The sequence below is a fragment of the Zea mays genome, chromosome 2 (assembly GCF_902167145.1).
Source record: "Zea mays cultivar B73 chromosome 2, Zm-B73-REFERENCE-NAM-5.0, whole genome shotgun sequence".
NCBI lineage: Eukaryota > Viridiplantae > Streptophyta > Magnoliopsida > Poales > Poaceae > Zea > Zea mays.
Window position 1 is genome coordinate 208,774,836 of NC_050097.1, and position 15,498 is coordinate 208,790,333.

The window sequence follows — 15,498 nt, forward strand, 5'->3', positions numbered from 1 at the left end:
CTTTTCCCCCCTTCGCGCTCGCCCACGCGCTCGACCCATCTGGACTGGGGCACGCGGCACTCACTCGTCGGCCTGAGGGACCCCCGGTCTCGAAACGCCGACACAAATCGACTGTATACCTCTCTATTTATAGAGGAGGGGGCTGGACCCTTTACAAACTAATTTTCGAGCTAATTCCGCGAATCTAGCTAACAACCGTAGCACAAAACTCGGAACCCTAATCTGTTCTGCGCACGCGCGGACCGTACGGCCCACAGGCGCAGACCGTCCGCCGCTCAATTTACTGCTCAACACCTTCATAACTCAATATATAAACATTGAGAATTTCTGTTGCTTAGTTCTTTTTTTTCCATCATAAAGTTATACAAGTCGTTGATATATAAATATTAGCTTCTGCTTAATATAGGAGTAATGTACTTGATTGACTGACAGTACTGCACAGGTAAAGTGGCGCTGGTCGAAAGAAACACAGAGGTAACCTAGCTAGCGTCCAATTGTTAGAGTTAACTAACAGTCCGATTCCTCTTTGAGAACAGTTGTTTGTTGTGTAGTAAGAGTATACAGAGAGAGAAAAAAAGGTTGCAGAACAATAAGCCATATGCGGTACTTCTGCCACAAGCCCACAACTGTTCTTGCTTGTCTCTAACTACACTTTTGTCCCGTTTCGAGTGACTCACCACGTGCGTCGTCAGCCCTGGTTTGACAAGTCAGCGCTCGTAGCCTCTGCCTCAAGTAGGACGAAACCTGCTGGCATTATCCAAAAAAAAGGGGGAAGAAAATTAAAGTAGCTAGGGCAACAAAACCAATGCAAAGTCACACAAACTAGTCGAGCCTCATAAATTCCGGTCTTGGGTAGAGGCGAATCCGCAATACAGATACAGCAGACGTGGCCGATCGATCGTCGCGAGTTGACGCGAGCCGTCACAGCCTGCTGGGTGCTGTCGTGCCGCTCGATGGCGATAGGATATCGGAGCCGTTCGAGCCGCGAGGTCGGCACGCACTGATTGGCCTGTGGCCTGTGTGACTGGGGTCGTTGGTTAATGGACAGCAACCGCCGGCCGCCGCCGCATCACCTTCTTTCTCTCAGCTTCAGCCTTCATTCAGCTAGCTAGGCCGGCCCGGGCCCGGCCCGGCGGCGCACAGCGGAGGCGATCAGGCGGAGCAGAATCATTCGATCGCTATTCGCTAGGCATAGCCGCTGCCCGTTGGTACGTAGCAGGAGCGGCAGCAGCAGTGGACGCTTCCAAATTCCAACGCGTGCGCGCGCGGCGAAAGCAAAGCTACTACTACTACTCCTACGGACTAAGGTCGACTGGCCCCGTCCTGGCCGCGAAAGCCACCGACGGCGACGGCTACCCGGGGCCAAAATTGAAAAGGCATACAGGGCTACGCGTAGATGGATAGGTACGCGTCTTGGTACCGTAGTATGTGTATAGGACTATAGGAGGGAGCACGCGCAGGTACTCCCTTCGCTTCGTCAAAAGGAATATATAAAATTCTCATTTTATATTGAACCAAACATTCTAATCTTTAACTAAATTTGTATATATAAAAAATACACGCAGTCCACTCTAGTAGTTTCCGGACAGGGAGGGAGGGAGAGCCCCACCTGGCTGGCCCGCGGGCCTCGGGGTCGGCGCCTCGGACCGGACACCACCGCACCGCGGACGGGTCGTCGGATCAATCTATCTATCCAGCGGGTCTACGGGGACGCCGTTTTGCTCTTGGCACTGTTGGCAGGCAGCGTGGCCCGGGTGCTCCGATCCTCCTGCGCGTGCACGTGATCCGAGGCGGCTTTATCGGCCACCACTGACTGACTCGTGAGGACGGACCGCGCCATGAAAGCAAGCTGTGCATGCTCTCTCCACCGACGTACTCTCTAGCTGCTCATCTGCTGTCTCTCTACGTACGTACTGTACTCTCTTATATATCAGTAGTACGTAGTAGTATTTTTTTCCTGACCAGTGATCGATCACCGCCGGTCATAGCATAGCTGACGTTCCCCGGCCCTCTGATCTCTTGGGCTTTTGAGACTTTTTCATTCACGGACCGGTGAGGGTCCGGTCCCTGCGCCCGTGCCGGCCGGGGCGCGCGGGCAGCAGCGAACGAGGCAATGATGGCGAGCGAGCGAGCGGTGACTGCGCTGCGCCGCTGGTCGGCGTCGCACGCGACGCGCATGCAGGCTGGCGGACGTCGAGACAAGGCTTCCAGTCAGCTGCCGTCCGCAACGGGCCAATATACCCCGGCCCGCGTACGATCTGCTGCCGGCCTGCCGCCCTGCCGTGCCCAGCCTTTCTCGTCTCTCTTTCCTCCCTCTGGCTGACTGGGTAGGCTGTGCGCGGCGCGCGGCAGCAACGACGAGACCGCTGGTGGTGTCGCTTGCCACCCACCTCTCGCCTTTGCTTGCTGCCATGTAGCGTCACGAGAAGGAAGGGAGGCCGTGTCCGTGTGCCGTACTAGGAATCTACAGGAGTTGCACATGTGGCCCCACCACGTACGCGCCACCACCAATTAACCAGTAGCCCAGTAGCAGTAGCAGTGCAGTCAGTGTTGGTTCGTGCCCACCCTGCTACTGCAATGCATGCGGTCCACGGCCTCCCCCTCTCCTCTTTTCTCACTTTCAGGTACTGTACCGCGCGCTAGGCGGCAGGACGCTGGGCCGGGGCTATGACCTTGTAGCCTGCGCGAGCTCCTGCGTCCCTGCCCCCTGCTTTTGCGCCTCTGACACGACGGGGCGAATCGCATCGTCGCAGGCAATCGCCGTCGCACAGTCGTCTCGCAGTCGCAGCAGCAGTGATGAGGCTGCCCATGAACCCATACCACGATTTCTCATCGTACAGGCACACAGCAAGTAGAAAAACTCCCATCAGTCATGTACTCCTGCCACTTGTGATGAACTCTGGAAATCAGCCTCAGAGACCTCAAAACCACGTAGCTATACACTATACCGCCAATAAACAACGAGCGGTAGTTGCAGATTGCAAGATCATCCCCTAGCAGTGGTAGTGGTAGTTGCAGGCAACCTCATCGGAATCAATCAGTCCAGTGCGGCCACTGTAGAACAGGACTGTAGATTTATTCGCAAAAGGATCCCGCAGTCGGCCTCGGCCAGTCCCCAGCTGAGAATAGCGTACGTACAAGACGACCAGTCCCTGGCAACATAGCCTCCTCAGTCCTCATCGACAACGTTCAAAACGACAAAACTAGCAAAAAACCATTCAGCGTGCAAGCCCACAGTGTGATTTTACAGCAGCACGATACCTTGCTAAGGGACCTGTGTATGTCCATCCGTGAGGAAAATACTGGTGCTCCATTTCCGGCCGGCAGACCAGAGAGCAGAGAGAAGCAGCACGGGGTTCCCCCCCCCCCCCCCCCCCCCCCCCAATTCCTTCCGGAAACCTGGTTCATTCGTTCTTCTTCTCGAATTTGGCCCTGTCAGCGCCGCTGTAGGGCTTGTTCGGTTATTTTCAATCCATATGGATTTGAGGGGATTGATACGGATTGGAGGGGATTTTGACTTACCAGGGATTGAAACCCCCTCAATCCATATGGATTGGGGTAGAACCGAACAAGCCCGTAGAGGGGACGACGAAAAACACGACCATCTCGAGGATCACCAGCACGTTCTGGATGGCCTCCTGGATGTGCTCCACGTCCCGCCAGAAATGGTGGGATTTGATCACGCCTGCTCCAGCTAAGATACCGAGCGCGAAACCCTGGAACGAAAATGTGCAGTGCAGTGCAGTACGTGGGCGTGTTCTGTTTCTGTCAGGGCGAAAGAATGTAGAGCCAAGTAGGCAAGTAGTGGTATTTCAGTCAAAAAAGGCAAATAGCTCTTTCCATTTCCACAAGGGATGAGGTTCCTTCCAAATTCAAATGTTGCCTAATGTAAGTGCACTGGCAGACTAATACAAAGTGAATGTCCTCCAGCAGGATCAAACTACAAATTAAATTTGCCTCCAAAATGAATGAGATACCTCAAGTTGTCTAGCTTGTTTTGTTTTTTCTTTATAACTGTAGCTTTCATTTCCACTACACCTCTTTCTGCACCTCTTGCTATCTCTATCACCCATAAAGCAACACGTACTTGTAACACTGTTTTATAAAGAAATTATTATCTCAAATTTACATATGATGTGATTACATCAAGTAAAACTGTAAGTGGGGTTTATAAAACAGAAATTATGGCACGGAAGTGAACATGAGGTGGTCATACAGTCATACTCATACATAAAATCTAACTAAATCAAAATATTAAAGAGAAATGAAGCTTCATCTTAAGTCATGGCAAGCAGATACTATCTAATAAGTACACATTAATCCATCCAGAGAGTTGTCTATAAGCAATCAAGACAATCACCCGTGCAAACTTTATATAAAGCTTTCAGAAACACTTTAGATGATATACCTGCCAGAAACAGAAGAATACGATCCCTTTGATGCACAAAAACTTTGCAAGAGGCTTGTGAGGTGCCAACTCTTTAGCAAACAAGTGGTAGAAAAGAACCAAGGCATATAAGGCCATGTAGACTGAGAAGTTCAGTATAATACTAAACGTCCAGCTCACCTAGCTGGGGTACAGCCCAAGAACCTGAAGTGCAATAATCAGAATGGAACATACTGTCCTGACAATAACAAATTGCCAGGTCCAATACTTTAGAAGCTTCAATGTCTTGTGCTCCAAGACGTTGCGGGGCTGCCTGTCACGACCCTATCACTGGTGCATAGATCCAGCCAAGGCAACACAAGAAGGCAAGAAGGTTCAGAAGAGTACATGGAGGATTAGAGTAATACAGTTGTAATCCGTTGTAATCTAGCTGTAATACCCGATTAACGGGCAAAGCCGCTTAGGGGTTCTATAAATCTGAGAGATTGTAATGAGGAAGGCATGAAATGAAATAACAGAAATCAAACTACCACCACATACGTGTGTGTGTCCGGATTCTGGCTAGAACCGGCCAAGGGGGAAACCTCACGTCGGATGAACCCTAGAGAAAGGGGAAACCATACCTGGAAGCAATTCTGGGATGGCAAAACCCTAGATCCAGGGTTCCTCACAATTGGTATCAAAGCTACCGTGTCCTCGGAGAATAGGTTGGCGGGAAGACAGCGTGACAAAAGTTTGAAGGGAGGTGCTCAGAATCTTCATCACGACACCTTCAGTCAAGCCATCAGCACAGTCCCGGTTGGTGGTCAAGGCTTTCACCATGGAAGCCAAGCAGAGTGAAGCGTGTTGGGAGAAGATGATGCTGGCCATCGAGAAGTTGATGGGGAAGGTGGATGCCATGGAAGAGAGGACGCTGCTTCGCAAACAAGTGGAGGAGACCGGTAAGGCTGTTTCTCTTCTTCGGTTGGAAGCCATGGCTAGAGATATGGATCGCTCTATGGATAATTATGAAGATGTAGAAGGAGGTGGTAACAAAAGAATTCCCCAGAATAGAGGATGTAGGACTCAGGGAGGAAGAGGGGAGAGTTCTAGGCGACAAGAGAGAGATGGGGAACAATTGCAGCAACATATATCGAAGATGCCTTTCCCAAAGTTTGGAGGAACAGACCCAACTATTTGGATCATTCAATGTGAAGACTACTTCAACCTCTATCGAGTCCCTGACTTCATGAAGTCCACTGTGGCGTCCCTGAATTTTGAAGGCACTGTAGCACGTTGGTTGCAGGTGGTCAGGTTGAAGCAAGGGTTGGGAGATTGGAGAAATTTGTCTAGGCTTGTGCTAAACAAATTTGGAGCCGAGGAATACCCAAGAGCTATGAGGAAGTTGATGAGTATAAGGCAGAAAGGGTGAGTAGAAGAATATGTGAAGGAGTTTGAAGAAGTGAGATATGCCATAGCTGTTCACAACCCTGTGATGGATGAGACATTCTATGTCACTCAGTTTGTCAGAGGACTGAAGAGTGAAATTCAGTATGCAGTTATGTCTCAGCTCCCTGCTACTGTCGACAGGGCACAGTTATTGCCTCAAGTTCAGCAGCATATCATCGACAAAAGAGGAATGAAGTTTATAAAGCAACCCAGTGTGGGTCGATTAGGGGGAGGAAATAGAGCAGAAGGGAAAGGAGTAGATATGGGAGATTGGGAGTATGGAGTAAGGAGAGACAATTGAAGGAATATATAAGAGCAAATGGTCTGTGTTTTATCTGTGGAGAAGTATGATCCTGGTCATCAGGTGAAATGCCAAAAGGGGAAGACAGTCCAGTTACATATCTTGACTCCTGACTCCTGAGGTTTTGGAGCAGATAGAGCAAGAGGAGAAACAAGAAGATGATCTTTAGTTATCTCTTAATGCTATTAGTGGGACTGATGATTTACAGTGTATCAGACTCAGGGCATTGGTTCAACATCAGATGTTGATGTTGGTGGATTCTGGAAGTTCTACCAGTTTTATTAGCAAGCAGATGGTGAAGTTAAGGTTGGAGGTAGAAGAGTGTGACCCAGTAAGGATAAAGGTGGCTAGTGGTGATATCATGATGAGCAACCAGAGGGTGAAGGAAGTGAAGTGGTGGACTGGAGGGCATACTTTTACTTTTCCCATGAGAGTATTGGATATTGGGTATATGATTCTATTCTCCAGTTCAGGTGGGAACGAAGGAAATAATCCCATATTAACTCACTGGCCCAAGTCGTGAGGTCATCTTCCATCTCCAGACAGCAGTTTGTCGACTTGAGCCCCTCGCCCCCTCCTACTCTTCACAGCAATGGTGGAAATTGCTTTTTTTGGGGGGTTGGGGGTGGGGAGGGGGGGGCTCTAAGGGATCAACGGTGGTAGAGGGGCTCGAGCAGTCGAGCCCACCCCGCCCTCTAGTCTGGTTTCAAAAACTATAATTAAAGAAACTGAAGTTCAAACACAACACCGGAAGCTTTGGAAAAAATATAATTAAAGAAACTGGATCTGAAATAAAAGGTAAAACTGGTGTAATCTTATTCACCAGTCACCACTAAGTATATAGTTCAATCATTCTACAAAAAAGCTACACAAATGATTATTTGACTAACGGACCACTGGAAAAAAAAATGATTGTCTCCTTCAAATAAGTAAGCTTTCTTATAGATATCCCAGGTATGAACCTATAACATAACTCACCATAGACAGGCCACATTACAAAACTTAAGCAGCAATTATAAAAAATTAGGAAAAAAGTTTTATCTACCAAGGCATAAGAAAGGTACCAGGAAAACAGAAACATGGAAGGAATGATGAAGCACCCCCCCCCCCTTTCCCCCTTTGATTTCATCAGGGACTATGTTCTTGCTGATGGATATATTCAAGTAGCTGTACATCAATGCCATAAACTTAGCAATCACCTTCGTAATTGTAAGGAAATTGAAGTGTTAGTGAAACAGCAAGATTCATTTAGGCTTATAATCATATGGTTGACCCACCAGTGCTTCATAGCATTCCTTAACAGCATCCAAGAATGTAAAAAATGTCTTGCTACCCTGGATATCAAGAAGACCCACAAAGGAAGAGATAGCATATAGTGGAGCCATTAGCACAATAATAAGTCTAGCTTTCTGCTCCTAGGGGTTTTTCCAATAGAAGAGATGTTGTGACACCAGTTGCACAGTGAAATGCATAGTCAGCATTACACAACCAGCTGCCCCAAGGAGGGTCAGAGTCGCGGGATCCATTTTACTTAGATCCATCCCCGGGAATGGAGACATGAGTAACATGGTGCCTGAAAACTATAGATTAGGTTTTTTTATCGAAGGATACATTTATGCTAATGACAAGTCAAACATAACCCTTATTAACAGAGGAGTCGAGGACATTAATACAACACAATGCGGCACAAATATTTGAAACATGCACTTTGTGAACTTCCAAAATTTCTAAAAAACAAATAAACACATGTAGACCATGAACAAGTATGTCAACACAGATAATTTTTGTGGAAAAACTAGACCATACGCGAGTTACACGAAAGACAGGAGAAATAATTTGATTTGCCCCCACAAATATGAAACAAGTTATTTGTCTTTTTTGGAACAAGCAGTGTAGCACATATTGCCAAAAAAAATCTACAGATTTTTGTATCTATTTCTTTTTTTCTCACAAATGTCAGAAGTGCACTTTTAAGAGGGCATACATATGTGACCTTGAGCTCAGCTTAACTGCACTCCACTGAACAGGTTGTCAATCAAATGTTTTGCAAGCACGATTTTTATTTAGTTAGAGCCAGGTTTTGGGTTCAAAATTTAGATTAATCCAGTGACCATTCTTCTGTAACTAGATTTTTCTAATGAAGACCAACCACAGAACCAAAAGCCTGTATAATTGATTTTTGAACTAATAGAAATGATCTAGAGATGCATTAAGCAACTGTTTTCATGGTAGCTACAATAATACAAACAGCCGAAGTATAAATATTTAAAAAGAAATGAAATTCAGAGCTTCACTATAGAATAGGTACAGTATATTGTGTGACTGTAATAACTGTGTCCTGAGCTTGCGTTCCCTCCATGGAGATCTGGAATCAGAGGGAGTAAATACTACAACTGAAATCAGATCAGCGCTGGAAGCAATATCATACAGGCAAAAGGTACAATCAGTTGGGACTCAGCCCCTTGCCTCAGGATACATAACAAAGGGAGGAGGAGCTGGTGTTGGATTCAGCACACCAAAAGCTACTGCAAGGCAAGAGGGAGCAAGGACAAATTGATGGTAGAGTATTAGGGTGGCAAGAGAAAGAAGCAACTGTGGGAAAGAACCACTGTGCAGTGGGCATGACTGTGAATAAAAGCAGTGCCATATGATATGTGCTATATACATTTCAAGTAATTAAATATAAATCTGAATCCTGAAAATAGTTTTTTCTAGCCTCCTAGTTTATTTACTTAACTAGAGTGTGGTAAGAAGACTATTTCCTAAACAGTTGAATACTTCTGTAGGAGGCTTGATGAAGGAAACTATCTTATGCTCCTTTATTAGGGTACATGTTCAGTTACAGTAACTGAAATTCAGTTTTTTTTCAAGAGAGCAAATGGCACCATGTCTCTATTGATCACCAACTAATGACTTGGCATAATCCACACTTAACTAAAATGGAGCCAATTAAGGCACACTGTTTCATTGGTTGAAAAATAAGGAACTTGCCAATTATGTGCAGGGTGCTATAAGTTAAAAACTACTGTTTAGAGCAAGGATCTCATTCATCAGAGAATGAAAGGACTCTCAGCTAGGACATTTTCTAAATAGCTTTTTGTGAACCGCATATCACAATATCAGCATAGCCTTTCACATATGTGCAAGACAGGACACCAAAGTCATTCAACTAAGAGTATTCCACTCTTAACTGACCCACACCTCAGCTTCGTCTCAGGGTATATGGAATGGGACACTTCACCCCTGTACATGTACAAGAATATAAAAACAAAACAGACTGTGTTTTGACTTTTGAACACCTATAATTTGTGCAGCAAATTGGCAAAATTAATTATCCAAAGCCACTCGAGTAAGTAGGACATACAGCCACTGCTCGATGGGAAGATAATCAAGCAAGCAGGATTTCTGCGCCGACACAGTGGCCTGAGCACTAGACACATATGAAATAATTTAACAAATTTGCAGACCTAAGTTTTCGTTTCTTTTCTAGTAAAAAGCGCATCAGAATTTAACCTTGGACTTCTCAACAAGTAGAAAGAGATGTTACAAGTAGAAATTCACATAATATTTTCAAAATCAAGCAAGGATTGGGAACCAGGGCTACATGATACACGAATCCTAGCTGCAATCCTACATCAGACAACACATAAACATAAATAGGGGTCTTAGCATGCTATTGCATTCAGTCGTGTTGCCACAGCGATTCCTGGAACTGTTTTGTCAAATGCATTAACTCTGCAAAGTAAAGCAAACCAGAAGCCGATGGCAAAAGGTAGGTTGTTACTACTTGACAACTCAAAGCTCACGGTTCCAGTCATGTGCCTCTACGTCAATCAACAAGCCGCCCTATGAACCGAATCTCGTGACCGCAAGTCGCGAGAGCACGGCGGCTGCCGACTAGGGTCGCAGTCGCACCCGCTTTGGATCAATACCCCGGCGAGAAACCTCAGGGCGAGCAGGAGCATGGCATCCAGACCAGAAAGGCCACATGTACATGGGAAACCGGCGTCCACCGCCTGAGGTAAGCGGGAGAGCTCTCACCTTGGCTGGAGCACTGCAGCCTCCGCGCGTGGTTGTTGGAGTCGTCGCTGCCGCCGCGCCTCGGCCTCGCGAGTCGCGACGTCTGGGCCACTCGCTCGGTTCCCTCCGCCAGTCCACGTGGTCACTTGGCAAAGTCAAGGACTAATTGCAGATTTGCAGTGACGATCTGGCTGCAGGTGGAGGTGAACCCTCAGATTAACTGTCTGACGTCTGAGGCGTGCCATACTGCCATCTGGTTTCTGGTAGCATCCACCGATCCACGGCTCCGGCAGCGTCGACACACGGGCCTCGCGGTTGTTACAAAATATTACATATGTAATCAATCCAAAGGATGCGACAGTTTTGCCCAAGGGACACACCTCTTAGGATACACCCCTTCACTTATATATAAATTGTCCTGTCACTGCAATAAAGAACAACAGTTCTGTCATTTGTCTCTCTCTCAATCTCGTTACCACTGAGTATACTTCAACACGTTATCAGCACTGCTCCGAGATAAGAGAAGAAAATTTCTGCTGAAGTTCCTTGGTCGTACGAACAAGAAGACCAAGCCGAACACTACCATTAACAGGCGGTTGCAAAAGTTAATGCATCAAGACGTTGATCAAGGGCAGATCCTGCAGATCTAGATATTGTGAAAAGAACATTAAAAATGGTAGGATCATTACCCTTTTCTGAAGTGTTCTTTTGGCACTGTCGTCCTTTCAATTTCTACACAAATTGCATGAAGGACATTGCCTGGCACCCTGGCCGTGGCTTCGCGGGCTGCAGAGGCCATGAATGCTTGCCAGATCCCACCTCGCGAACTGGCAAGGCCCGCTCATGGCCAAGGCCGCGCCCGCGCAGAGGGCCACGAGCGCGCGCGCTGAAGTGGTCGCGCGCCGCCGGGATGTCCGCGTTGTTTCGCGCCCACGACAGGCAGCGCCATGGCCGTTGCGCCATGCAGGGGCCGCGCAAGGCTGCGTGCCGAGGGGCCGCGCAAGGCGGCGTGCCGAGGGGCCGCGGGGCTGCTGCGCGCACGCCATGGCCGCCCGCCAAGCCTCGCTGGGGCTGTATCCGCACCGGGACCCGCTTAGCCGGAGGCACCATGCGGCACCGCGCTCGTGCGCCGGAGTCGGGGGACTCGCCCGCGCGCGCGTCTAGACAGCGCGCCTGCGCTGCCGTGGCCGCTGCGCATGCCAAGGCCGAGCCGCCGCGCCAGCGCCCCCCGAGCCGCGCCCGCGCCGCCCGTGGAGGGCCGCGCCCGAGCCATGCACACCGTGGGGGCCTTGCCCCCGACCCGCCGGGAGACCGCGCGTTCGCGCGCCTGGGTCGTCTGCCCGCGCTGCCGCCGGGGGGGGCCGCGCGCCCACGCCCCCGCGCGCCGGGGCCTGCACCGCGCACCGCCGGGGTCGAGGCCGACCGCCTAGCCGCTGCTGGGGGGTCGCGAACCCGCGCGCCGTCGAGCACCGCCAGGGGCGCTTGCTTGCGCGCTTGTGCTGTCGGGGCCGGGGGCCTCCGCGCGGCCGGGACCTCGCCCGCGCGCGTCGGGGGTCGCGAACCCGTGCGCCGTCGAGCGCCGTCGGGGGCGCTGCGGGCCCACGCCGGGCAGCCGAACCGCCGCCGGCGGGCGCGCCTGCGCCGAGGGGCTGTGCCCGCCCTCGTCCGCCGGCCTGCGGCGAGCCGCCGAGGGTCCAAGGGCCGCACGCCGGTGCAGCCCACACCACCGCGGGGGAGGCGCGCTCGATGTCGAGCCGCTGGAGCCGCACCCGTGCGCGCCGGGGGCCGCCGCGCCTATGCCCAAGGCCGCCATGGCCATCGCTCCTGCCTGGCCTGGACCGCACGCTGCTGGGCCGCCGCGCCCGCCTGGCCGGAGCTGCGCGCCGCCAGAGCATGCGCCGCCGGGGGGCCCGCTCAGGGGGCCGTGCTTCCGGCCACCATGGCCGTGCCTAGGCCGCTCCCACGCCGCCGCCGGGGAGGCCATGGCTGCGCCTGTTGTTTGGTCGTCGCCGCAGGTCGATGTGGTGGGCGAAACCCTAACCGCCTAGGCACTGTACTGGTCGGCTGGGCCACGCTGGCCATTGTACTGGCCGGCTGGGCCGCGCCTGGCCACTGGGCTGGCCCCCTGAGCCGCCTGGGCTGTTCAGCCATATGTTTGGCTGGGCCAAATTTACTTTTTTTATTTTATTTTCTGTACATTTACAGTACAAGACTCTGTGATTGCTTGTAACGCAATTTCAAAATACTATCTAAATTCTCATATTTAGACTACTGCTAATGTTATATGTAATTATACATATTTGTCTGTTTTTATTGTGAAAATGCAGACTTATCAGTGAATTATATTTTTATTTATATTTATGATTCACATGTTTCGACTTGCTTTTGTTTTTTGCATTCTTTTATGTTTGTATGGAAAACATAGCACATTAATTAAGTCGAAACTTAACGGTCCTCATGCAACATAAGATTGCACTTTTTTGGGAAAGGCATAGGGTGATGGAGTCCTAAGCACTGGCTGCGCTAAATTCTTTATAGAATTTAGTAGCCCAGAGACCGTGCTTTAGGCCGCATTTGAAATGCCTATCACTATGAGGTCTACATCTTTCGAGATGATTACCTATACGTGCTACCCAAAAAGGTCACGGACCAAGCAGGCGTCGCGGGCTATGGAGCCAGACTGGACGCTGCAGTCATGCTGACTGCTAAAAGAATTCTTTTAATTAAGTTCTACTTAATTAAACGATGAATTCTTGCAAAATATGACACATATCTTGAACTTGGGATATTTCAACACATGATGGAGATCTAGGCTTTGGCTGCAATAAGTTCTTGGAATTTATTTGCCCTGAGACCAAGCTTTTAGACAGCAAAATGTTATTTGCCCATCAGTAAGAGGTCTACATCATATGGTTATGATGATTACCTATGTGTTCACCCAAGTAGATATGTTGGAGATGTGATGTTGGTTATTCACCTTTATGGTGATTTCCATTTTATTTTTGAAATTTTGGTCAAGCACAAGGTAGTGGAGTCCTAAGCATTGGCTGCGGTATGTTCCTTGAATATATCAGCCCAGAGACCATGCTTTCAGGCAGCAAAAGTTTTGCCCACTACTGGGAGATCTACTCCATTGTTTCATTACATGGAGATTATCTACGTTGTGTGCACAAATTTTCAAAAATCTTTGGTACACTTTATGTGATACCTGGAATTCTCCAACATATAAAGATATGTTATATTTTGCGGCAAAGTTGCAACAACAAACGAAAATGGTTATGCCATTTGAAGGATAATTATTTAATAGAGTTTGATGAACTCGCCTAATGGGCTTAATTATCCTTAATGTTCATTGGATATGTTCATTTCATCTTTGCATAATATGGGGATTCACTTCTTTATTTTGGAGGAAGTGAGATGCTCCCTTTCTCTTGTGGTTCTTATGAAAAGAACTAATGTGCTTTTGTGGCATGATGTGCAAGCCCAAAATGAATACCAAAGAAAATCATAAGACTTGTGGACTTATGAGTATGTGTCTACATTATGTTGTAGACTAACACTTTGTATTCAAATATTTTTGCTTGAAAGCAAATATATAAGCACATTAAAAAGGGAAGGGCAATGAGTATGACAAACGCTTTTGTCATTACACTATACATGGTATAGTGTTGTATGCCTAAGCATCTAATCATGTATATGAAATCCCAATGGATGCATACTACTCATGAAAGCTAAGATATGAAGTGTACTTCAATCTTCCATCTGACATGATAACAGTGGTTAGTTGTGTAATTCATGATTTGGACTAATCATGTAACAACACTTCTTTTTCTAAGATAAGACCACTTTGTTAGATGATTTGCTTTTGAGTAATATTTAAATGATGCATGAGATTTGGTATAATCTCATAATTGATGTTGTGATAGGTTCAACTCATGCGGTGTGAGTTGAACACACTCATGTGATTTGAGTGTAAAAACTCATATAAATTTGAGTTGAACAAACTCATCGATTGGAGTTGATCACTCATGTGATTTGAGTTGAACAAACTCATCGATTAGAGTTGAACCAACTCATCAAGGGAGTTGAAGACTCATTGATTTGAGTTGTGCAAACTTGTACAGGGATTCTTCCAATTGAGGAAGAAACATGCAATGTGGAGAATTGAGCCACAAACTCTATAAGTGGGGAACAAAATATTCTCATATTCCTTTGGAAAGAGGAAAGAATATTTTGACAATCGCTTCGTGCGATATCATGATATGTTATTATCATATCCCCTTTTGGTATTGGAAGTATCAAGGATGTGTTGATATATCCTAATTTATCTTACTGTATTATAGAGATATCCATATAATTTCTATCATGTGGAAACACAAGGTGATAGTGATGGATATTGCATATGTTTCTCAGAAACATTTCTTATGGACTGTATTCTACATACATCCTCCCATACAAAGTGTTGCATATGTTATAACTTTTCAAGTGATGATACTTACCATGCTGGGTAAGATTGAATTGGTCATCCCATTGTTGGGATGAAATGAAAAGTTATGAACAATTCTATTGGTCATGTTTTTCCCATAAGATGGATACTTGATGAGTATCATCGGAAATGAGATTTTAAGTCCCTCTTATCTTAAAATATGATCTGAATTGGTTAAGTTCTTTGAATTGTTTCAAAGGAACAAGTGTGGTCCATTACATAGATGGTATGGACATTGTAGGCTTTATATGGTTATTTGGTGCATCTATATGATGACCTGAAGTGTGTCCTTCGGACAACACATGACCATTAAGTAATAATGTCTCAAGCTTGAGCACATTAGCCTCCACACTACTGAATTTACCAAATGTGCTTACAATGGTGATTGTTTGTCTTGGTATTCAGAATGATATCCATAAAGGATATGATGAATCTGTGATAGATTCGAAAATTTCAGATCATTAATGACCATCAGTAATGAATTGTCATTTTCAACTGGTTATGGTTGGAGTCAGGAAGTTTTGCACGCTCCTGACTTGTGATTAACTACATGTACTGCGTGTACAAGTTCCCCTATGGTTTTTAGTACGTGAAAATCCGTGAAAGATTTCCCATGCGTACATTGGGTATGTTCCCAATCTCACCACCGCAGCGTACATATATGGGCACACAGAAAACTGGGGATCTATGTGAGAATTCATTCTCCGTCGATCATTAAGTTTTAGAATCTCTTCATGAGAATCTATTTATGGCCCGTACGCTTGCTTGAATCATGAGCTTTTCCAGGCATTAGGGGGAGATTTCAAGTACCAAATAGAATGCCAGGAAATTATAATGAATGCAGTAAGCATTCAGGCTCAGGATCACGTACTAAAA

General features: G+C 47.3%; 1 protein-coding gene across 22 annotated transcripts; it reads right to left on the reverse strand.

Moving 5' to 3' along the window:
* Positions 1-2,852: 2,852 nt before the first annotated feature.
* On the reverse strand, positions 2,853-10,433 carry LOC100277216 (protein LAZ1 homolog 2). 22 transcript variants are annotated; one of them, XR_002267341.2, is made up of 6 exons: positions 7,181-10,154; positions 4,568-4,717; positions 4,409-4,479; positions 3,978-4,095; positions 3,523-3,716; positions 2,853-3,444 (listed from the first exon to the last, which is right to left on the reverse strand). XR_002267341.2 is itself a non-coding variant. In XM_035965466.1 (6 exons), the coding sequence occupies exons 1-5, from the start codon at positions 7,486-7,488 to the stop codon at positions 3,540-3,542; spliced, it is 504 nt and encodes a 167-aa protein (XP_035821359.1). In that variant the 5' UTR covers positions 7,489-10,154; the 3' UTR covers positions 2,853-3,444; positions 3,523-3,539. The 22 variants fall into 22 exon arrangements, 3 of the variants coding, with proteins under 3 accessions (XP_035821359.1, XP_008670433.1, XP_008670432.1); XR_002267339.2 differs by having other exon boundaries at positions 3,523-3,759; XM_035965466.1 differs by lacking the exon at positions 3,978-4,095 and having other exon boundaries at positions 4,568-4,625; positions 7,181-7,283; positions 7,394-10,154.
* Between the last annotated feature and the right edge of the window lie 5,065 nt (positions 10,434-15,498).